At 42.4% G+C, this 23607-nt stretch overlaps 1 protein-coding gene across 1 annotated transcript in view; it reads right to left on the reverse strand.

Annotated features, from left to right (window-relative positions):
• The window catches only part of CSMD1 (CUB and Sushi multiple domains 1), a 732674-nt gene that overhangs the window by 121343 nt on the left and 587724 nt on the right, over nt 1-23607 (reverse strand). Inside the window, exons 41-44 of the mRNA XM_044225749.1 lie at nt 22876-22989; nt 16138-16326; nt 11873-12019; nt 7159-7347 (exon numbers count right to left, since the gene is read on the reverse strand). Coding sequence (XP_044081684.1) covers nt 7159-7347; nt 11873-12019; nt 16138-16326; nt 22876-22989 — 639 coding nt within the window. The remainder of the gene's footprint in view (nt 1-7158; nt 7348-11872; nt 12020-16137; nt 16327-22875; nt 22990-23607) is intronic.

The following is a 23607-nucleotide window of genomic DNA, read 5'->3' on the forward strand; positions in this document are numbered from 1 at the left end:
CCACTTCCCTGCCTGGGCAGCTCTGCCCCCTTCCAGGGACGGACGCTTTCACACTGTCGATTTTGCTGGTGCAGCCTGTCACCTCATCATGGCTCATCATGAGAGACCATGACCTACTCTTCAATGTCAGTAACTTCAACATCGCGTAGTGTGTTTTACAATCTCCACTCCTCCTTGCCTTTAACTGGTTCAGGAGCCAACATTTCCAGGTGCCTCATGCTGCAGTGGAAAATTCTGCATGGACCCTTCCCTCTTTGCTGCCAGGGAAGGTCTTCCCCAGCACGATTCTGCAGGTGTGACGGCACCCACGTGGTCCTCGCTGCTGGTCTGGGGAAATATTCCATGTCAGAAGCACTGCCCAGGGTTCAGTGCAAAAACTACATCAGAGGCATTTCCCTGAACGCAAGGTGACCTCGATTAGGTGCCCTCATCCGTACAACTCTGGAGTTTCTCAGAAAAAATTCCTGCTTGTGCATTGGGTAGTTCCTGGCCCAGGAAAGTTAAGAGCCTCAAATAACAAGTACTATTATACAAAATTACCCTATATGTGCATTTGCACTCACTACTGCTTTATTAGGAACACGTCCCAGACTCAGACAGAAAACAGGGAACTGTGGGGTAGACAGCACATGCCAGGCATGAGCAGGGAAGATGCATTCTTTAATTCAGTGAATAAACATGCTGGTGTTTGTACAGGATAGAGGATACTTCTGTGTGATCCATAAAATGTTTGAGATACACTTTGTAAACTCTAGAAGATAACTGGTCTTGGCTGAATTAGGATCTTCTTTCTGGTCTGATCCTGCCCCATCATTTAGGTCAGAGGATGGCAGACCATGACCCGAGGGTTCAGACCAGTGGCCGAGTTTTCGTAGAGCTCACCCACTAGCGATGGCTCAACTGGAAGGTTTGTGAGAAATTTACAAACAAAGGCTACGTGACGGAAACTCTAAGTGACTCAAACTCTAAGTAACTCACTCTTCAGTCACTCTAACTGACTAAAATATTTATTACGTGGCCTGTACAGAAGTTTGCTGCTGTCTCATTTCAATTATCATGAAAAATAAGAGAAATCTATCTCCAGCTTAGTGACTTAAACATTACTGACTTTAATTGGACATTCATAAGTTTCTGCATGAAAGCAAGTTGATAAGTACCTTCTGAAAACACTCATGGATGAAAATATGTTTGTATTGTGAAAGAGTCCTTTTTTATTGGGCATCTCTTAGTACACGGTTCTATGGTAAAGATTTCATGTCAAATTTTTCACTTATGCCTTCAAATAAGGCAGCAGTGGGGTCTTCCTATCCCCATGGCCAGAAGAGGAGGCTGAACCTCACGGAAACCCAATTTCCTGCTCAGTGTCGCATCGGTCAGTGAATGTTGGGGACAGCCGGGATCCACATCTAAATTTTGGAGATTGGCTGAAATATCCAACATCCAATGAAGAGACCAGGGGTAAATGCGCAGTAATTGGCAGATTTTGGCTATATGAACTATGTGGCTTCAAACCTAAGAACTTAGAATATGCTGGCATAATGACCACAACCTACATGCGTATATACACATATTTTCTTATATAACGTAACATGTGATTTGGTATTAAAAAAAATTATTGAATTTCTAGAAGCCTTACATTATTGCCATGACACATAGAAGCTCGACCATTTCATAGAAGCAAATAATGATGCATGTGAAAAAACTCAAGCCAAGAGTCATAATGACCTATGCATTTTATGCTCATAAGTAAGTTATTAAGATTTACAAAAATCTTAAAATGTTATTAAAATTTACAAAATAACTCACATTTAATTTACAAAATAACTCATCAAACATATTCTCCTAATTTTTTATAATGTTGTTATTTTAAAAAAATAAAAAAATAAAGCAAATAGTTTCCTTCTAAAAGATGGTCTTTCAGGAGGCAGCAACAATGTGTACGGGGTACATGTATGATACAGTGGAGATACCTAGATTTTTGCATCTGAAACGAGTTCAAATCCCATCTCAGGGGGTTAGTCTTTGTGTTGCTTGGGAATGTCACCTTTTATAGATTTGGAATCTACACTGGTTAAAGATGAGGAGACAGACATGCAGGCCACACCTGACTCCCAGAAGAGCCCCACACCCCATTTTCATCATCCACCCCCCCACTGCACTATGACCTTCACATCCGTGGCTACAGCTTTATTAGGCAGCTACACGCCTCTAGGCTTTTAGGTCTCTCCATCTTCAAGGTCTGACTTGATAAGCAGACGCTTAATCACATAATTTCTATGAAAGATCATGTTTCCTACTCTTCTGTGCCTGCACAATGCAAGCAGAGCAGGAAGAGTGGTCAGTGTCGGCACCAGGCTGAAGCTAAGACCACAAAAGGCTGAGAATCCAAGCTCCAGAAGGAGAAAGCGAGCGAGAGAGAGAGAGAGAGAGAGAGACAAACCAGGGAACTGACTCCTAAGGACAGAGAACAAGCTGAGGGCTGCTGGAGGGGAGGGCCAGGGGGCTGGGGGGCTGGGTATGGGTGGGCATCAAGGACAGCCCTCAGGATGCGCGCTGGGTGAAATGACACATCGCTAAATTCTACTTGTGAAACTAATGTTACACTACGTGTTAACTAACTAGAATTTAAATAAAACCTGGAGAAAAACAAAAATAAAATTTACGTTTTTTAAAAAGAAAGAGAAGACAGATGGTTTCTGGGAGCTGCTGTCTCTTTAACACGGGAAGACGGAAAGCCCTGTGCTGTGTTGCCCGGGTTCACCTGGGTCTTTGAGATAATAGAGAAAATCTCGGTTCTCATTCAGGCGTCTCTTCAAGATGAATGAGATCAATGTATCGATAATGGAAACAGCTGCTTCGCAGAGTTTCTTGCTTTAAGGCAGGAAATGAAGCCTGAAGGACAGAAGATATGCTTGGCTTTATCAGGGAGGATATGAACCAATACAGAATTCTGAGAAAAATAATTCAAAAGGTCAAGCAAAGGGAGAAAAACAACCTGAAGTCCCTGCAGCCAGTAGCTACATCTCTCCTCCTCCAGTTTTTTCACAGACGACCTGACCGTTTGGTTAATCCCACCCCGAATCTTCTAACTGCTAATTACAAGCTCTGCGTCTTGGGAGCCACAGGCCCATTGCTACGTCTGGGGGAAGCCCCCCAAACCCGCCCCCAGACCTCACAGGAAGCACGAGTGCTCAGGTTTCAGTCTTGAAGAGTGATTCTAGGCTTTTTCTTCCGTCCTCACAACAATCTGGAGAGCGAGCTATCAAATTGCCCCGGTTCAGAGAGATGAGGACTCCCTTACCATCAGCCCCTAAGTTTCTCCCAAAATTCTGTGCTTCTGACTCACCGCTGTGAAAAAGTCCATGAAAACAAGAGAAAAAAAGTCAAAGAAAACAAGAGAAATTGAAAGATTCTGGCAGAAGATGATGATCGTTTTTAAAGAAAAAGAAAAAAATCATTCTCAAATATGTGTCTCATGAGGTTCATAGATTTATAAAGTTTTTGCATTTGAAATATTTACCAAATGCCATAGGTGACAGGGTGTCGGGCTGGGTGTCCTGGGGATGCAGACGGACACAATGTGTGGGCAGTTAGAAAAGGCGTAACTTGTATTCATTCTTCTGTAAGCTTAAAAGGAGCGGTGCTCGAATCACTGAGAAAACACAATCACAACTCAAGAAAGGGCCCTGAAATCTCACGTAATACGTTGAAATATTAACTACACATCAAAAATGTTAAGTATTAGACTGCCAGGGCCTTCGAGAGAAATGTTTTTATCTATTCATTCATTCATTCATTCATTCCAATTTTCAAGTCTTCTATTTTCAGATAGAAATAATTATAATAACTACGGTGATCCCTGAGTTTGCTAAAGGTCTTAGAATATTTCAACATGTGGCTTCAAGAATGAAATTCCCAGTTACCCCCAAGGCCTCGGAGAGAATGGACTACAGGACTTACCCACCGCTTCGGAGCACGTGTGCTCTGTGGTCCCGCGTCTCAGAGAGCCCCGTCCGGGGGGGGGAGGGGCGTACATTCAGCCTCAAGTTTGTCCCGGAGCATGCATTGTCTAATCATAACTTTATTCACTGGATTTGGTCCCTACAGAACCTACAAGGGTGCATCTCCTCTCACGAGACACAAATAACGACACACCCAGTATCTTGAACGCATTCAGCGGTGGCGCCCTGAGAAGTCTGAGACGATGACCTCTCTGAGCACCAGCGTCTGCGGGACACAGCCTGCCCACGGTGACCCGGGGGGCTGCTCGTCGGCCTGGCCCGGGAGCCTCTCCCCACACACAGTGGGACTGTCCATCACCCTGCAGGCAAGGGAAACTAAAGTGACCGTCCTCACTGACCGTGTTCGCATCCTGACCCTCCGCAGCCGTCACGAGGTCTTCTGATGCTTCTTCCTAAGTGTGTCCCATATCTGTTTTCTCACAGACCTATGTCCCCTGTGTTTTCAAGGACCCAGCACACCCTCCCGAGCGTCTAAGTACCCTTGTGTTCCAGGCAATACTGTGGCCCGCCATCGGCCGTACCTCTGAGAGATATGTAAGGCAACATCATAGCTTGTCGATACACGGGCACCAGTCACAGGATGGGAGGCGGAAGCCAGGGACACTGGCAGTTAAGGTCTCCCATGAGAGGCCCATCTCCTCCGCAAACCCATCTTTCATGACACCCCCCACACACACCCCGCAGATTCTAGCCCCAGTGTCCCATGATGGCAGAAATATCCCTGGCCTTCTCTGCCACTTCTACTCAATGTGAACCTACTGTCACTGAACGTCACGCTGAACGGTCTCCACCGCCTCCAACATCTGTTGCTCCCCCTGGACCTTCAGAGATTTAAGGGTTGGGAAGATATCTTGCCACCATTCTGCCTGACTCAGAGGTAAGTCTGGGTTGAGGTCAAAGTTGACATATGGTCTTTAACGCTTGCCATTAGGTTTTACACCTACAACAATGACCCTGATCTACAAACAGTGTCATCATGATTAATGTCGCTCTGCCTCTCTATGAAAACAAACAGGTCAGGGATTGCATAGCATACACCCTCTCTGTAAATGCTATTATAGCCTCATCTATGATGAAAACATTTTGTATCTTATTATAACTAAAATGCTATTTTATACAAATTGAAAATACCTATGATGGAAAGACAAAAGACTTTTCCACAGGAAATGGATTTAAATACAGAAAATACAGATTCTCTCCAGAGTTGGTGCCTACAAGATTTTTTACGAGGAGAATTCCTTTTGGTGGAAAAACAATTTGATTCAGACACAGACGTGTGGGCAGAAAGGTCTGGACTCTGGGTCAACGTGTTTGCGATTATTGGTAAAAGTCAGTTTAACTTTTACAGGCTTCAGTTCTAGATACTCCAAAGCAAGTAAATTCAACCAGATGATTCTCAAGTGCACCCCCCTCCTGTTTTGTAAGTCGTAGTTCATAAGAAAGCACACGGTCCTACGGGCTGCCTGGTTCTCCGAAGAGTTAACGAAATGGGTTAAACACGGCGGGTTTGTTGTGGGAAGAGGGGGCTTCTGGGGTGTGTGATCGTCGGAGAACACAGTCCTGTGGGTCTCTACCTCCCAGATGAAATCTGAAGGAAGGTAGCCTATTTTCCACGCCAAGTATGCTGCGTGTTTGTGTTATTCTCAGTTACGCACAACACAAATGACACACACACGCGTCACACTCACTCGGATTCTCAGCCCACGCTGCACGGGCTCCTTGAGGACCTGGGACTTGGTGCACCATTTCTGAGTCATTAACCGCAGCCCTAAACAGTTCTGCGAAGGGAGGAGATGGGAGAGGAGAGAGAGGGGTACAGACCTCGTCTTGTTCCTTTCAGCCATTCATAGGAAGAGCGTCGCCAGCTCTGTCGGGGTCTCCAGACAGAGGAAGCAGGAGCAGGAGGACACCCGGAATGTGCCCGGATTGTGGGTCCCCCATGTCCCTCCCGTCACCCCAGGGTCTGTCCCCCGGCCTTCTAGTGTCTTCTGTTCTGAGAGCACCTTCCACCTGAGCTCTCCTTTGTGACTCAGGCTCTAGAGATCCCGACTCTGGACCTTCTGCCAACGCTGCTTGAGCCCCAGCCCCGCACCCCACCCTTGTCCACTTTGGGGTCCTGCCATGATTACTGCGGTTGGCACCCGGTCCCCGGGGCACAGGACACACAGTGGCCAGAGCTACTCGCTGAGTGGTAGAGTCTCTGTCGTTGAGTAACAGAACATTAAAAGAAAATGAGAATTATTTCTTCTTGTAAAGAACGAAATCATCATTCTGAATGAAAGAAGCTTTGGGATCTTCATGTTTGTCTTATGTTTATAAAGAATTTCCAGAGCTGGAACATAAATAATGCAAGCTACATGTCTGATTGACTTCTGGTGCTTAAAGACACATACAGACACTGTGATAAATATCCATTATTGTCTCAGAGAGAAATGCCAGAAAATCTAATATCTATGAAAAAAGGAAAAACGGAAACCAATATGAGGTTCCACTCATAAATCATAATTAGCTTTCAAAGACCAATATATTTTATTATGAATATAAATCCCGATAAGGCAAAACTATGAAAATTTCATGACTCCAAAGTCTTCAATTAAAATTAAAATGCCTTATTTGAAAATTTGATTTTTATGCATATGACAGATAAAGTTCCCCAAAAAGCATGAAATATTGAAATCAACTTTAACAAGTCCTAGATTTAAATGACCAAAGGAAAATGAAATATATGACATATGGCTCAAAGAATGAGTTTTTAATCTAAATTATGAAAAGGGGGTTTTAGTAAATTGATTTTTTTAATTAATACAACTGTCAAGAAACATTCCTTTGAATCTACATCAAATAACACATTTTTTCCTTCAAAATGAAATACAAGTAAGCTTTAGGGTCACCACCCGGCTTCCAGTGAACATCCAACCAACCTCTGAATGCCGGCTGTAAAGCTACACCAAGCCCAGTGTAAATGTCAGAAATGTTTGCGTGGCCGGTGGAAAGTTTAATTTGCACTTCTATAAACCCACATTCAATTTTTCCTTACCTTTATCCATCACCGCTGCTGCAGTAGTTCTCAATATGTGATTCAAATAACAACAATGAACTGAATTCAAGTTTGGGGATGTAAAAGCACCTTTCTTACCCTGGCAGAGGGGAGCGAGGGAATCCCACTGATACATGCCTCCCGGACTCCGCTGGCAGGTCGCGTTGCTGTGGCCAATCATCCGATGCCCGGGCTTGCAGAAATAATGCACTTTACTCCCCAGTGCTCCTGTGGTCCTATTGAAAACACCGCCGTTCTTCGGGGTGTGGGTCAGGCTGCAGTAGGGCGCTGCGGACACACGAGCACATCCAGATGTAAATAAATAAACAGGGAGAGACCAGGGGTTTCTCTCGGTTAAAGGCATATAAATGAAGTATCTTTCTTGTTCAAACAGTGGGAAACCAGCACCAATATGTCAACGTGTTCTAACAAGCATCCCCACACACCACAGTCTGGCACGGGGCCTCCGGCTCACTGCTGCTGGGAATGAAACGTGGCGTCACCACATTAGAAGACAGTGGCGATTTCTCATAAAACAAACATGTTATCACCCTACGATCCAGCCATCAGCCACCTTGGTGTTTGCTCAAAGACTTAATAATGTAGGTCCACAAGAAGAAAAAGAAAATGTGTACGTGAATGTTTACAGGAGCTCGACTCAGGCCCGCTCAAGCTTGAAGCTTGCACGATGCCCTTCGGTGGGCGCTGGATGGACAGTGGCCCATCTGAACGGTGGAATATTCTTAGGCACCAAAAAGAAGTGAGTCATCGAGCCATGAAAAGAAAAGGAGGAAACTTACGTGCTTTTTACCAATGGAAAGAAGTCAGCCTGGAAAGGCTGCCGACTGTGTGATTCCAACTCTAAGTATGGGATTCCAGAAAAGGCGACACTATAGGGATCCTAAAAATAACAGTGGTCGCCAAGGGTCATAGGGAGGGATGCACGGGTAGAGCACCGAGGGTTTTTAGGGCAGTGAGGCTGCTCTGTGATACTGTAACCATGGGTATATGTCATTACCCCATGTCCAATCCACAGAGTACTCAACACCAAGAGCCCCGCTGATGCAGACCCCGGGCTCCAGGTGATGATGATGAGTCCGTGCAGGCTCACTGATTCCAACAAACGCACCATCTGTAGGGGATGTTGATGGATATATGGGGAGGGAATATATGGGAACTCTCTGTATCTTTTCCTCAATTTTGCTATGAACCTAAAACTGTTCTAAAAAAATAAAGTCTAAAACCAAACAAAACTAAACCAAAATGCATCCTAAAAGCCTAGAGCCAAGATCCAATCTCTTATTTTGAAGTTTGGACTACAGGCAGTTATTGCTCTGTGTGAAGGAGGATCTCAACTTTCTGAACATTGTAAGGAAATACACGAAAGAATCATGCTGAATTCCCTCACTCACTCCCTTAAGGCCGACACACTTAAGTAAGCTGACTGGCCACCAGAATAAGAACAAGGAGGGGCGGCTCTGAGCACCTTACTTGAAACAAAACAATTCTCAATATTGGAAAAGAAAAGCATCATTAATATGGAGAAAATAGAAAAATAGAACATTTTGTCGTTAAAGCCATTAACTCTTTCTTTGTCGCTGTTGTTAAGTGGGTCTTGTGAGTTGCGCCATAATGGAGATATGAAGCTTCTTTTTTAACACATGGGATTTAATTAAAATCTCTAAGAAAATGCACTACTCCAGGTCAACACAAATCTTCCAATAGTTTTAGTCATTGCCTGTGAAGGAACTTTCTAAAATTGGGGACAGGCGTTTGTTAGAGTGAGTCTCACCTACATAGAATACAACATCCCGACGGCTAAAAGCTCTGCGTCTTATTTACACATTTAGAGAAAGAAACTAATTTCGCTCTTACAAGATCAGTTTCATTGCACCAAACACTCCTATGAACTCCCTTCAGATGAATTAAAACAATAAAACAAAGAAAGTTGTGAAGGACTAGAAATGCTGTTTCCTTTGGAAAGAAGAGGTTTAAATGTACCACCAGCCCCGTGGGGCTCCATAGACGAACACACTTACAAGTCTGAGTGCTTAATGTGGAACCCGTCCTTAGAAGGCAATGCAGAAGAAACTTGTTGAAGGCTCCCTATCATAGCACTGCCCAGAAGCAGTGTCTGTGTGTCTGGCCTGGGTTCTCCACCATGCTGCGGTAAGGAGCATCCTCAGAGAATGTCTTCAGCTGGGTGATCTTCAGAAATTCCATTTCTTTTTTTTTTTTTTAATGGACTGATTTTTCTTAAGTGAAATTTCACGAAGTATTGCGAGAAACTTTTGATTCGCTGCCCCATGGGCCAAGCCATTTTTTTTTATGTCCTCATACCAGACCGAATTTTCTAAGTTTTGAATGAATGAAAGTATTTATTTTAGGGAAGGAATGAGTATAACCAGGCACCTTGGCAAAAACCAAAACAAAACAGAAAGATAATTTATAGGAAGAAGGAGCAGACTGTAGGCCTTACTCTAAAGGGAGAGAGAAGATTAAGTCTGAAACGGCTCTGAAGGGACAAAGGGACCACATAATTCATTGCATGTCACCCATGATTTTTGTCATAGTTTAGTCTGTTAAGGGATATAATGTGTGGGATCGTCCAACTCTGTGCAGTCTGATGATTGTCCATTTTCTCTCCTATTTACTATGTTTTTCTTATCACTGGGCTTTCAAGATACCTCTTCTTTCCTAACTCACCTAGAATGGGAGAGCTAGAGAGGGGCCCAGGGGAGAAGAGAGCCCTGGGAACAAAAGGGACAGATCAGAGCACGCGGCCCACCTGTTTGATTCTTGGCTATAGGAAGACACAGAGGACCGATGCCCACCTCAAGCTGCTGGTAGAACGTTGGAAGAGCAGGGAGGCGTCCACTACGGGAGAAGACTGGGCAAGTCAGAGACTCTGGAATTTCTGGATGTATGTCTGACCCACCTCTATCTTTAACTGTCCCCATCCGGAAGCTCACGCGGTTCACTCAGTATGGAAGGACCATTACTAACTCTGCATGCACTTAGCACAGTACAGTGCACTGACGAGAACCACCTTTGGACAGCCCTGGCTTTGTCTTTCTTGCTTTCAAATGATGTTGCTCAGGTGTATCAGTCGTAGCCCGGATGACCAGTATTTCGTAAACGTGGGGCAAACAGAGATGTCAGGTACGCCGTGTGGTCAGACAACAGGCTAGAGCCCCCTGCTCACTCCACTACATCTCGGGGACATGCTGATCTCATTCCCGCGCTAACACCACTGGTGATGAACTCCTAGCAGAGGTCACTGAAGCACCAAATTTAAATGAAAACCTGGTAAAAGATAGAGGTATTCACTGACAAAAAAAATAAAAAAAAAATTACAGCTTTTCTGAAATTCTCCAATTTCCAACTCTCCCAACACAGTTTAACAAAGAGAATCTTCTTGTTCTATAATGAATTAAAATGTGCCTTGAAAGGCAGAATTCAAGGTATAATCACATCACCAGGCTACTAAGTGATCTGCCACAGGTAGAAGGAAATCAATTAGGTTCACCATGACTTCCCCTGCAATGTCTGTTTTTGCACCTTGGAAATAAATTCAAACGATTCTAAAGGTTTCAATATCTTTTTTCAAAACAAGAAATGTGAGGAACACAAATCCAATCATCGCCCTAATGCTCTCCTAACTCCGTCTAATGGAAACAATCTCAACTTTGAGCCCTTCATCAATAAGCATTTTGAATAACTACTTTGAGAGAAGGACAGAGGCACGAAGGGCTGGGTGTGTTTGATTAAACTTTATCAAGAAAGAATGACTGAATTTCATGCCCACCTTCCGCACATCTAAAGCCTTTTCAAACCCTCGATACTCTGTAATGTTCCATGATGTCTACCAACCAGAGAGAGCTGAAATCTTATCCTTTAAACTACTGTGCCTTTTTGCTGTTCCTCTTCACGACGCTCCTTAGCACCCACCAAGTCCAACACCAAGAAAGGACGTCCCAGCCCTCCCGGAAGCCACTGCTCAATTAAACGTAGCCGGTGGGCACCCTCCTTAGGGAAACTAGCTCAGTTACCACCGCGGGAAATCATTGAGTGAGATACTGAGAAAAACGTGGATGTTGTTTTTTGTCATTAATTAAAATATATGAGGAATTTAAGTTGTCTATTTTTTCTGTAGGACAGTAAAACATTAGGGGTGGGTCAGGTCATACTGACGGATGTACAGAGGATTTAAAGACCATAAATACATTGGCTGTCTTAATTAGTACAATTAGCACTGGCAGAGAATAATTGAAATACACAGGAAAGGACAAAGGAAAATGTTGATGAGGAAATATATACATCGGTAATATGTATTAATTTTGTATGTGTTTATATGTGTGTGTATATACGTAATCTACAAATATGAAGAGACACACAGATAATCAATAAAAAGACAAACAACTAATAGTACGAGATTATCACTTGTAAAATTAACATCAATAGGAATATCCCTTCCTGTTTGTCTCTTTAGCATTTAAACCTAATTTAAAATTAGCTTTATATTTCTTTATCTTTTAGAGGCAATGCCCTTGTTTTCCCTAAGTGAATTCGAACCTTGATGATTTTAGCAATCATTATTAAAATATCAATCAATAAATTGTTTCTTTTCTCTGCTATAGGTTAGACACCTCTTACTCAGAGTAATTTCCCATCACATTATTCCTATGGGACTTACTTCTCATCCTTGGATATTAGGTTTACGTTACAAATTTCTCTCTCCATTTTCTTTATTTACTGCAGATCACTTGTATTAAAAATGCGTTTACGCTGACTGTAAGCTTCACTTACGAACCTGTATACCGAATCTTGAACCCTTTTTTACTGGTTGCATGATCAGTGGACCAGCGAAGGTATAACTGATTGCTCCTGCTTGTAAAATTCAACTGTTCAGTGTGGTTCCCACTTAAGACCACCAACAGAGGACTCTGACCAGAAGAACCTAAATAAAACAGAAAACCAAAAGAAATTCAGTTATGAGCTCATACCTACAAGATGCAGACTACTTTTAGCTTTTTATCACATTTAGGAGTCTAAATGTACAATAGATACTTCCACTTATTTCCAAAGTAGACTGAGTTCCAAACAAACCAAGCAACAAGTAAATTCCCTGATTAAAAAACAAACAAAAGAAAATAGTCAATCAACATCATTTCACATTAATACATAAGACATAGATCATAAGAACCTTACTATAAGATAGGAACAATTACGATACATGAAATTAATTTTTATCCCCATTAATACAGATGATATTGTAAGTACAGGAGAAATGCAGACTTTCATGTGACACTGGTAGCAGGACGAAGTAGTACAGTCACTCAGCAGAGCAGTCCGTGACACACAGCACAACCGGAGGCTTCCTAGTTCTGCAAACTTCAGCCCATGGGCCCCAGCGTTATTCATAGAGCCAAATGTTTGCTCCAGCATTGCTGTGGCACAGCAAAACCTAGATCCTAACTCGTATTTTGGCATTTTAGAAAAGAATGGACAGTGCCATGGAAAGCAATCCTATATACATCTAGAATGAACGAACACCATAAACACTGACGGGCATAGGTGATCCTTAAAATAGCATGTTGACAGCTAAGGAAGTCTAACTGCAGCTAAATATGATAGCAATTATGTAAAAATTAAAAGTGTACCATATTAAATTATGTGTGTGTGTGTGTGTGTGTGTGTGTACAGGACGGGATGCAGATAGAGATGCACAGTTACATGATAGAGACAGACGGATGTTCAGACAGAGATCAAGTAGGAACCACAGAACGTGTGCAAGCGGGACCCACTGACCCCATCCCCTTCGGTACTGTTTCCTCCTGGGAGAGGTGCCCGTGGCGTTGGATACGCGTGGAACCCCCAAGCGACTCTGTACTCCTTGCCTCTTTAAAAAACCAGAGCCTGAGGTAAATTGGACCAAATCCTAAAATTCATTATATCCAGTAATGAGTCCACATCTGTATCTTAAATTTTTTTTCACCTTTTGGTACATTTGAAATTTTTAAAAAACTCAAGACACGAAGTCAGTAACTAGTAGGTAGTCAGAAGAGGCAGGTGCAGCGTGCGATGAAGTAAAATGGCCCCAGCGGCCGTACCGTGCGGCAAGGACCGACAGGAGCCGCTTTCTCGAGACAGAACCCGCATTCTCACTTCCTGGGTGTCCCGTACAGCACCCCTCCGCTGCTGAACTCAGCGCCACCTCCTAGTCTGACGGCTCTGTGGCTTTTCGGCACTGCGCAGCTCCCTCCCAGGAAGCACATGCCGGGAGGGAGAACGCGGTTGTCCCTGCGAGGGCCAGTGCCCGTCTCATCAGCATACGGGACCCACTCTGAGAGTTGTACGTAGGATTTTGTATTCAAGCAAAGTGACTGAGAAACCACAACCTCGCTTATTGTGTAAACCCAATCAGGGCAGTTATTCCAAAAGCAAACAAACAAAACATCACAGAATTGTATTCCCGCAAATATATACACAGTGAGGTCATACCTGTCCGGACCTCAGAGTGTGACTGTATTTGGAGATAAGATCTTTAGACAGATAATTCAAGTTAAGGGAGGAGCCTGGGATGAGCCCTCATCTGGTAGGACTGGAGTCCCTGCGCAAAGAAGAGATCAGGACAGGGAGGCACACTGCGGGGGTGGCCACGTGAGGACATGAGGAGAGACAAGACCTTGGAGAAACCAGCCCTGCCCACACCTGCATCCCAGTCCTGGGAGGAAATGCATGCCTGTTGTCGAAGCCCCCCACACTGGTACTTCGGGATGGCAGCCCTAGTCACCAAATACAAAAACTAGTACATTCGAGATGATTCAGGCGGTGTCCGGTTTCACTGGAGCAAAGTCAGAACAGATGAAATGCTACCACTCAGTTTCCTGGAAAGCGTCCCATAAAAGGATGGCCATACTTGATACTTAAAGAAGACTATGTGTTTTGGGCACTGGTTTTCTTGTTGTTGTCTAAAGAGATGATATATATTCTAAAATAAAATATCCCTGGGAAATTAACTTGCGCTTGTAAAGTTTTAAAATGTCACTTTTCATGACAGAACCCAAGGGTAAAGCTTCAGGTATTTTTAATTCAGCAACTAATTCTTCATCACTTTCCATCTGTTCTTTTCGCCTGATGCATAACAAGCTTCCTCAAGGACTCGCCTTTAAAAATACGCATCCAGTCAGCCTGCACCAAAGACCATGAGCCATCATGGAGGGCAGCTGTCCCCACCACCAGCGTGGAAACCATGAAGCATGTTGCAAGTGGACACCACAGTCCTTATGCTGACACCTTTCTCACTTGAGCTGTATAATGATTCAAGCTCTTTGTTCATTTATTTTTTCAATCAAGGGTTAGCCACTACTAGAACTGCAGATAAGAATACACTCCTGGGATAATAAAGTTTAAAATCAGTATTTTCCACATGTTTTTTTGGCAACTCTTGAGCCATAAAGGAAGACTGTCTTCCAGAAGACAGAGAGAGGTACGGTAGACATGACCCTTAATGCAACAGAAATGCTAAAACTTAAAAACTATTCCTATAAAATGTTTCCCTTTCATTTTATAGACAAATCTTTGAGGCTAGAACAAAGCTAACCATGGATCTCTGGTAATTTTAACAGCAAGTGTTTTGATATTAGCTCTATCGTCTACTTTTGTAATAGGGATGATCTACCCCGATTTGGGGGAGATCCAGTTGTAAGCCCGTAAGGATAAAAACTGCTGTGACCGGAAGCAGGAGAAGCACCGTCAGCCGAACTCCCATCCACCTGAGGTGAACCGAGGGGCCATGAACACATTTACAGTAATTATGTAAACACATTTAATTCATACAATGTGTATAAGAATACACACACACACACACGCACACACAACCCTAACCCTAACCCGGAAATGGGCTGCTCACCTACCTTGGTGTGCGTGTCATCTAATTGATCCCAGAACCGAGTCTACCTGCTTCCTCACTGACATAAGAATCCCATTTCGTTACTTGGCTAATATGTGACTTTTTTCTATCATAAACACTACAGGAAAGTCTTCAGCAGCCCACATCTGCTTCAACATACACTTAGACAAAACACTCTGAAAATGGAAATAATGCTCCTCAGCCCTCTGCTTCCATGTATATAAGTGTGAGTTCAATTTCCAGTTTAGTGGCTCATCATCTTAGGAAATACATAAATTGATTCATGCAGCATCTATCCATGTGATCGACTCGACTATGACAATTCATCGAGGACGTAGAAGGCATGTAGACACTCACAGTACAAACTACAGTCATTATTGTTAGTTTACTCAACTCAATGACCAGTCTCTCAAAACATGCAAAAGCCTTATTATTATGTGCAGCCATAATTGTATCTTGGTCTAATTTTCTGGGCTATGATAATGCTGCTATACAAAGAAAAATATTAACAACTTCTCCATTACAAATTGACAATTCAACCACATACTACTTGTAAGCATGGCATTGTTCTGTTAATAAGTTTGTTAGAAATGTATAAAAACATACAACACTAGAGTTGAAAACAGTATTAACATCTGGTAAGTGCATTGTATGATTTTTTAAAAGATTGCATATTAAAGGCTTCTGTAGCATTTATCATCTGGAAATCTCTGTGACCCATTATTTTATGTAGTTCTAGTAAAATAATTGTCTCAATGGATGAAAGTACCTTTAGCTCTCTTAAATTTCCTAAGATATCCTCTGCATCAATAGAATACTAGAAAGAGAGAAAGGAAGAGCTGTATGGGGTCATTTACTTTAAATTTCCACAGGAAAAAATTAAGTAATAGTTCAAGTAAATTCAGGACATTGTCACAGTTCATTGTTAGCATATCAATTGCATAAAAGTTGAAACATTAACAAAAGTATGTTCATGTTCCAGACTCTTGAGACTCTACCAGGGTGGAATAATTTATTTTCTGTTTGGGGAAGATACAGTTCAACTCAAGAATATATGAAAGCCCTCGTGTAGTAAAAGCGTCATGGTGGGGTTTTTATTACACTCCATAGAGATCACTGGTCGGTAAAAAAAAATAAATAAATAAAACAGCAAAGAAACTTACCATCAAATACTTCCAGGGCATCAAATTGCTTTTCACTTTGAAATGTGTCCACGAAGACGGTGATGTTGTAGTGCGGTTCCACTTTAATACTCCACGAGCATGTCTGGGAGTTAAAGTAGTTGCCCGGGTAACCAGGACTGAGGATGACTCCAGAGGACTCCGTCCGGACTTCATTCGCAGGGCATTGTGCTAACGAGAAACATGCCAGAAAAAGTCTTCCTTAACAAAGTGAAGCCAACGTCAGTGGGAGAGTCTCTATCGCTGTACTTATGAGCCAATGGCGGTGGAGGGGGAACGACCCTACCGAACTATGACCAAATTTAGTACAGGGTAGAAACACAGCAGAACGGCACTAAATGATAACAAGTCACATTTTACTAGCACTCTGTAATTTAAACGAGAATTACATACATATAGAAATGTTGTTGGGACATAGGGTGACTAGACTGATTGATTGATTGATTGATCTCATTTACCGTTAAGGAAATGTAGGGTCAAAGACTTTATTGTCACTGACACAACTCTAGGGTAGCCCCATCTGACAAAGCTGAAAAGAAGCCTGGAACCTGAAAGCTTTGTTTATCTGGAAAAGGTCATGAAGCAATGCTGAACTGCCCATTGCGAGTGAAGTGGGAAGTACGGGTACAGGAATGCTTAAAACCATCCTGTACCTTCCGTCCGTAGTAACCTTCTAGGACGGAATTGCCCACACACCTCATTTTGGGGCAGGTGCATTGCAGATTTGATCTTAAGATCCCATGTTTTCTCAACTCAACTGAAAAGCAAGATCTCCCTTTTCAATGCAATATTACAAAAACATTGTGTAATTATATACAGTAGTAGAAAAATGCATTTATATATGCCTTTAATTATACTTGTGATTATATTTATAACAGTAAATTTTAAAAATTTGACTTGATTACTTGACACTATGATAAGAGACGAGTCAGAAAGTCCTGGGCTGAAAGCCGTATCGGATATCTGGGTTGTAACAATGTGTTTTCTAAAGGATGATTTTATCAAAATGAATAACTTATGAGTTTATCATTATGAATGAATCATTAAGATAGTGTGGACACACTGACATACTTTTATCCCTCCTGCTTTCCTTTTTTCTTTATTCTACTACTTTTAAGGTAATCAAAATAAAACTGATCTGCTTAGGTATGAACATGCAAAAGAAAATCACCAGACTCCTAATTAGTAATTTATCTAATTGATAATTTAACTATCTTTCAGAAATAATGTATTTATACAACTATTAAGAAAAAATTATATCATTTATTGATAATGATTCAAATTTAATAGAGATATAGCAAGACAATTTGTAAATTTTAAAGTTAAATGATCAGCTTTCCCTTCATGAGAAAGGACTTTCATTACGGAAATGTGTCTTGTTGAATCATCTCCTTTTAATTAATTAAAATTATATTATTAAATTTAGTTAATTAATTTCATTTTATTTTGATTAATTAAATTTATATTAGTATTACATAAATTTTGAAATTATTTCCCAAAAAGATGAGTGAAGCTTATATAATATGTTTTGATTCAAGTAACTGTTAAAAGGGAATTTTTCCTTTTTTAAAAAATTTACCTTCGTGTTCTTATTCGGATGTACCTTAAATTTACAAAATGTTTAGGCATAAGATCACTAACAATGAAACATTTCCTAGAACCTTTTAGATAAAGAAGTCTTTTAGGTAGATTTTTAAGAATATTTACAATGTTGGGGCACCTGGGTGGCTCAGTGGGTTAAAGCCTCTGCCTTCAGCTCAGGTCATGATCTCAGGGTCCTGGGATTGAGCCCCGCATCGGGCTCTCTGCTCAGCAGGGAGCCTGCTTCCCCCTTTCTCTGCCTGTCTCTGCCTACTTGTGATCTCTTTCTGTTACATAAATAAATAAAATCTTAAAAAATATATTTACAATGTTAAATTGGGTAGCCCTTGTGATTGCCTACTTGTGATCTCTGTCTGTCAAATAAAGCCAAAACACTCAGACTAAAGCAATTTTGTTTAGAAAGTAATTTCTATATACAGTAGGGTGGTGAGGTCACTCAGTGAAATGTATTATGCCCTTTCAAAAATGAACACATCTGCATTTTTTAAGAGAACACAGTAGAAGACAACTAGCCTTTCATCCGATGCATATGTGTAGCGCCTGGAGCTTTAGAATCTCCACCGACCCGCCTGACCTCACCGTGAGACTATGAGCGTTTCTCAGCCATGATGTAACCAGACAGCAGCAAAGCTACTTGTCAGGATCGTGATCAGAGAGATACATGCAAACCCTTTCCTTCGGTCTGAAGCACTACATGGGCAGAAGGCATTTCCACACCCGTGAGGCACGGACCGCCTCCTGCCTCCTCCTGACTAAAGCCTCTGAGGACCCAGCCCAGTTCCTTCTGTGCTATGATGCCCGAAAACATTTAGCCCAAGTCGCATCCTTCTGATTGCATCACCGCCACTATCATTATTAGGCAACACTGGAAGTTCCGATCATCTAGAAACTGGAAACCGACGCCACGTTGGCAAAATCCACCTGCAGAGCCGGAGTCCCTGCCAGGCTGGGAAGGAGTGAGTGGTGATGACTCAGAGCGGAACCTCAAGCCTATTCTCACTCCCTCCGGTTTCCCCAAAATGCTGCTTCTACTGCTGGGAGAAGAAGGAATGAAAATGCACCTGAAATGATGTGCTTCCTTTTTCTTACAACACTTATTATTTTTTCCAGATGTACGTATTGGTTAAAAATTCACTTGAGTGTGTCTCCCTGAGAGCAAACGTGGTTTTGATTCATTTGTGTCTCTTGCTCCTTCATACGTGCCTAGACCTTCCTGGGCCTTGCTATAAAGTGTTGCTAGAAGCAGTGCCCAGGCACGGTGGGAAGTTTCAGAGACCACAGGCTCTCCCCGGGCCAGGCTGTTCACTCTCTAGCAGCACTCACACTTAAGACACAGCCCTGTCTCCGCAGGGACCCTGACGACCTCCCGCTGGGGGAAGCATCTGTTGGAGGTTCCCATCAAAGGCGCCTCTGAGGGCACGTGCCTCTCTGAGACAGGCACCTGAAGGTTGACTCACCACACCTCCACAAGAAGTTATTCCTTCAGCTTGTTTTTGAAGAAAAAAGAAATGGGAGGCTTAAAACCAAAGCATATTATTTGAAGCATCTTTCAGGGCTTCAGCAAAAGTAATGCAATCAAATGTTAGGATTTATAAACAATGAAAACTAATTCTTAAAAGCACGTGTAGGACCCAGAGAATTGTGAATGGAGAACCCCATGGACCGGTGAGAAAGGTGTCTCTGGGAGCTCTTGATCTGTGTCTTACGGTCATTCTTGAGCTCTCCGAGAAGTGCTCATTATTAAAAGGACACTGGCTGTCTTTAGTGTTCACTGAAAATACCTGTTTCTTAATTTAAAAAAAAAGTGATGATTAGCTCTATAAAAATTCTTAGACCCCAATCCAGGGCACAGAAGCTCCTGTGCTGAGACCCCTCTAGACCCTGCACCGCGCACCTCTTCCTCTGACTCTTCACCTATCCCCTTTCTATAGTAAAGGATACAGATTGGAATTCTTCGCAATACTATATTCACAATGCTAACTCTAAGTAAATGTTTCCCTGGGTTATATACGCTCTTCTAGCATAGGATAAAATCCAAAGAGGGGATTATGAGTGCTTCTGATCTATAGCAGGTCTGTCAGTAACACAGATGACAAGTTGGCTTTGTGACGGGCCTCCGAAGTGGGAGCAGTCTTTTAGGACTGAGCCCTTAACCTGTGGGGTCAGGCACTGTCTCCAGGCAGAGAGTATCAGAATTGATTTCAACTGTAGGGTACTCAGCTCATGTTTGGTTTGCTTGGTGGTTCTGGAAAACATTCCAGACCCTCATTCAATGTTTCCTAAATTAAGATGGGCATCCAACAAGGTGTATCTACATGGGATGCTAATTTTCAAGGAACAATTTGCTCCCACTGTTCCCAAGGAACAATCAATCACCCTCAAAGTGGTGATAATTTTCATTTTTTAAGATCTCTTTTAAAGGTTTTATTTATTTATTTGATAGAGAAAGAGAGAAAACAAGCACAAGCAGGGAGCGCTGCAGAGGGAAAGGGAAAGGGAGAAGCAGGCTTCCTGCTGAGCAAGACGGTAAACCTTCACATTTTTAGGCCACATCTTAATGTGATGCGGGACTCAACCCTGGGACCCTGAGATCATGACCTGAGCCGAAGGCAGAGACTTAACCCACTGAGCCACCCAGGCGCCTGTGGAGACAATTTTCAAAGCAAAACTTAGTAGGACTCATAACTCACACAATTTTCCACCTAAAATTTATCACGGCATTACTGACTCCCTCCCCTTGAGACCAACCAAATAATTTTAGAAAGTGCTGGGAGAAAGGTTATCATTAAATGATTATTTGATAAAAGACATCTGAACACCTCGTTCTTTTTCTTAAAGAATGCATTTAGATAACTCTTGTTTTAATATCTCTTAATATCTTGTTTTAATATCTCTTAATAAGTCTTGTTAAAATACCTTGTTTAAAGATATTTACTCCTGAATGCAAACAGTAGAGAACTACATTGTCCTCTGTAGTAACTGCTGGGTGTTCAGTGGGACATGGAAACTCGGTCTGAGCAGAGAGAACGTGTCTTGTTAGCAGAATCCTTCCTGCAACCGTGTGTGAGAGCCAAGTAATTTAGAGAATGATGCTCATGTTGTGCTGATTTACTCGGTTCCTGGACTGTCATGAATTAATTTCATTTAAATAAAAATGAGGTTAATCTTGGGGATAGCCAACATAATAAAGTAATTTTCCCTCTTTTTGAAGTAGCATATTAAATAAATATGTGTGCCTTTCTTCACTCATCAACTAAGACCACCCCTGTTTGAAATCATCTATGCTGAGAAATTTTAGGCAGTTCGTTGGAATTAAGATGTACCCTAAAAATGTGAGAGTTTACCTCAGGTAATTTCTATATAAAATGGAAAAAGATGAATATTTTATATCCCCTTGCACCTTGAGGGGAAAAAAAAAAAAACCCACTGTAGTTGGTTGTTGCTGATGTAATATGGTACAGACACACCAATTGGTTCCTAAAAAGTAATGACTCAGTCTCCTGACTTATCACCCCGAGCGGTGTCCCAATTTTAAATAAGGCAGGTGTGAGGCAAAGTGCCAGTGACTTCCAGAACCGTGTGGGTCCTTCCGAGTGGCTAAAGCATCCCATGGACCGAAGAGGGTGTGCTTCTGAGGGGATGGTCTTTGCCCTCACACACCTGTGCTCCCCGAGGTACAATCTGAAAGCAATGTTTCTTAGAATTGGTCTGAGCTGTCATGGTTATTTAAGACCACTGCGTTCCAGACTTTCTTCAGATGCTGAGAATCGTCTCCCTCTCCCCAGGTGGCTAGGACGGCGCCTCTTGCAGAAGGATGCAGGACGTGAGGGCACATTCTAGGAGACTCCATTCAAGGGTGGGGGCACGTGCACAGTGCAAAGGAAGTTACCTCTTAGTGGGGCTGATAATTCACATTAGAACACCTGTAATGACCCACTTAATGTTCTCTGCATCTTCACAAAAATCTCACAAATGAGGCCGATCGACCACCCTCCTTACACTCGATGCCCAAGGGATTAAGATTCACCTGCGGTCACTTGTCTACACTGAATCACTGGGTCTTCTCTTCCTAAATTTTGGGGCCTTTTAGGTGCTTATATCATATGACAATGTTCAAATTTCTTGAAACGGGGGTGGTCCCATTCTTTAAATGAATTGAATGTTTATTGTGATTCAGAAGTCACAAAATCAAAACTGTTCTAATTTGGAAAGCTTTCCAATTGACAAAACCATCCTACTTCTGACTTATATTGAGATATTTTAGCGTACTTATGTTTTTTCAAGTGTTTATTGCCCCAATATTACTTAAGAGTAGAGACTTTCAAATAGATTAAAGTGATCTACTTAAATACTTCAATCACTTAAATCAATAGATACAGCCTCAAATCTTGCGCTATTGTGTATCTTGTGATTGCATCTGCTCTATGTGTTTTAAAGACATGTGAATGTATGAAATATGTGCATTTTATTGCACCTAGGTGCATGTCAATGCTTTTAAATCGTACAGAAAATAGTAAGCACTAGATAATTTTAAAGATACTAATGTATTTAGAGGGAAGTGTTGTGATGCCTGTAATTTGCCTTGAAATGCATCAAAAGTAACATTACTGGATGAATAGAAAGATAAGAGACACACGAGTAAGGATATATAGAGTACATTGATGGTGGAACCTCGGTGGTAGGTATTTAGACTGTTATTTCCAATTTTTTTTAAGATTTTATTTATTTATTTGACAGACAGAGATCACAAGTAGGCAGAGAGGCAGGCAGAGAGAGAGGGGGAAGCAGGGTCCCTGCTGAGCAGAGAGACTGATGTGGGGCTCGATCCCAGAACCCTGAGATCATGACCCGAGCCAAAGGCAGAGGCTTACCCCACTGATCCGCCCAGGTGCCCCTATTTCTAAATTATTTTAACTTAGCCATATATTTGAACATTTTCTGGTAAGCTACTGGGGAAGAAAAGACCTCTTATTTGATACGCTTTTGATTTGTATTTTACACGTAGCTAAAGGAGAAAGGTAATTAGGTATTTGTTGCCAGGTGATCTGATTTGCAAGGAGATCGTGCACAGTTCACAACTCTATGGGAAGCGCGCAGGCCGCCGCGAGCTGTGCATACCTTCACACGTTGGGAGGGCACCTTCAAACTGCAGTTGGGCACTGAGCTTGCAGGTCAGGGTGTCCGTCCCAGACAGCGTGTACCCAGGGTGGCACTGGTACTTCACGAAGTCCCCTGCAAGAGCCAACAGAGCACACCTGGGACTATGTTTCCATGACACACCCCGTGAGTGAGGGCAGGAAAGGTCGAGATGGCCACCTACTGAATGATGTCAGTGAGCAAACCACTTCTGGACCCACATCGGGATTCATTTCTAGTTTGTTTATTCAAAGGGGACTGTTGTCACTTCTTGACTTATAAAAATGCTGTCTTCCCAGATACCATACAGCGTATGGGGCAGGTTATGTCACAGACTGATGTGTCTATGGTCCCGCCCCTTCCCCCACAGTTACTATTCAAAAAAAAGAAGGCGGATTGGGATTGCTTGGGATTTACGGATGTAGCACAGAATGGCTTCAGTGCATCCAGAGAGGGCTAACCTGCGACCTTGGCCTAATTAGCACAATGTTCCCATTAACTGAGCCATTAGGAGGAGAGCAGAAACTGGGTCACGTGGTTTGATCAGTGGTCTGAAACTCGGGAGGAGAACACAGTGTTGTATTTGTAGTTGAGACAGAGAAATCCTGGGTCACAGTAATTACACCACAGACATATGCCGCAGCGGGTCACCTAATGTGACCTGATGGTTATTTAATGAAACTCGCCATTAATACGGAATGATAAAGCAGAATT

Source organism: Neovison vison, chromosome 11, assembly GCF_020171115.1.
Source record: "Neovison vison isolate M4711 chromosome 11, ASM_NN_V1, whole genome shotgun sequence".
NCBI classification, from domain to species: Eukaryota; Metazoa; Chordata; class Mammalia; order Carnivora; family Mustelidae; genus Neogale; species Neogale vison.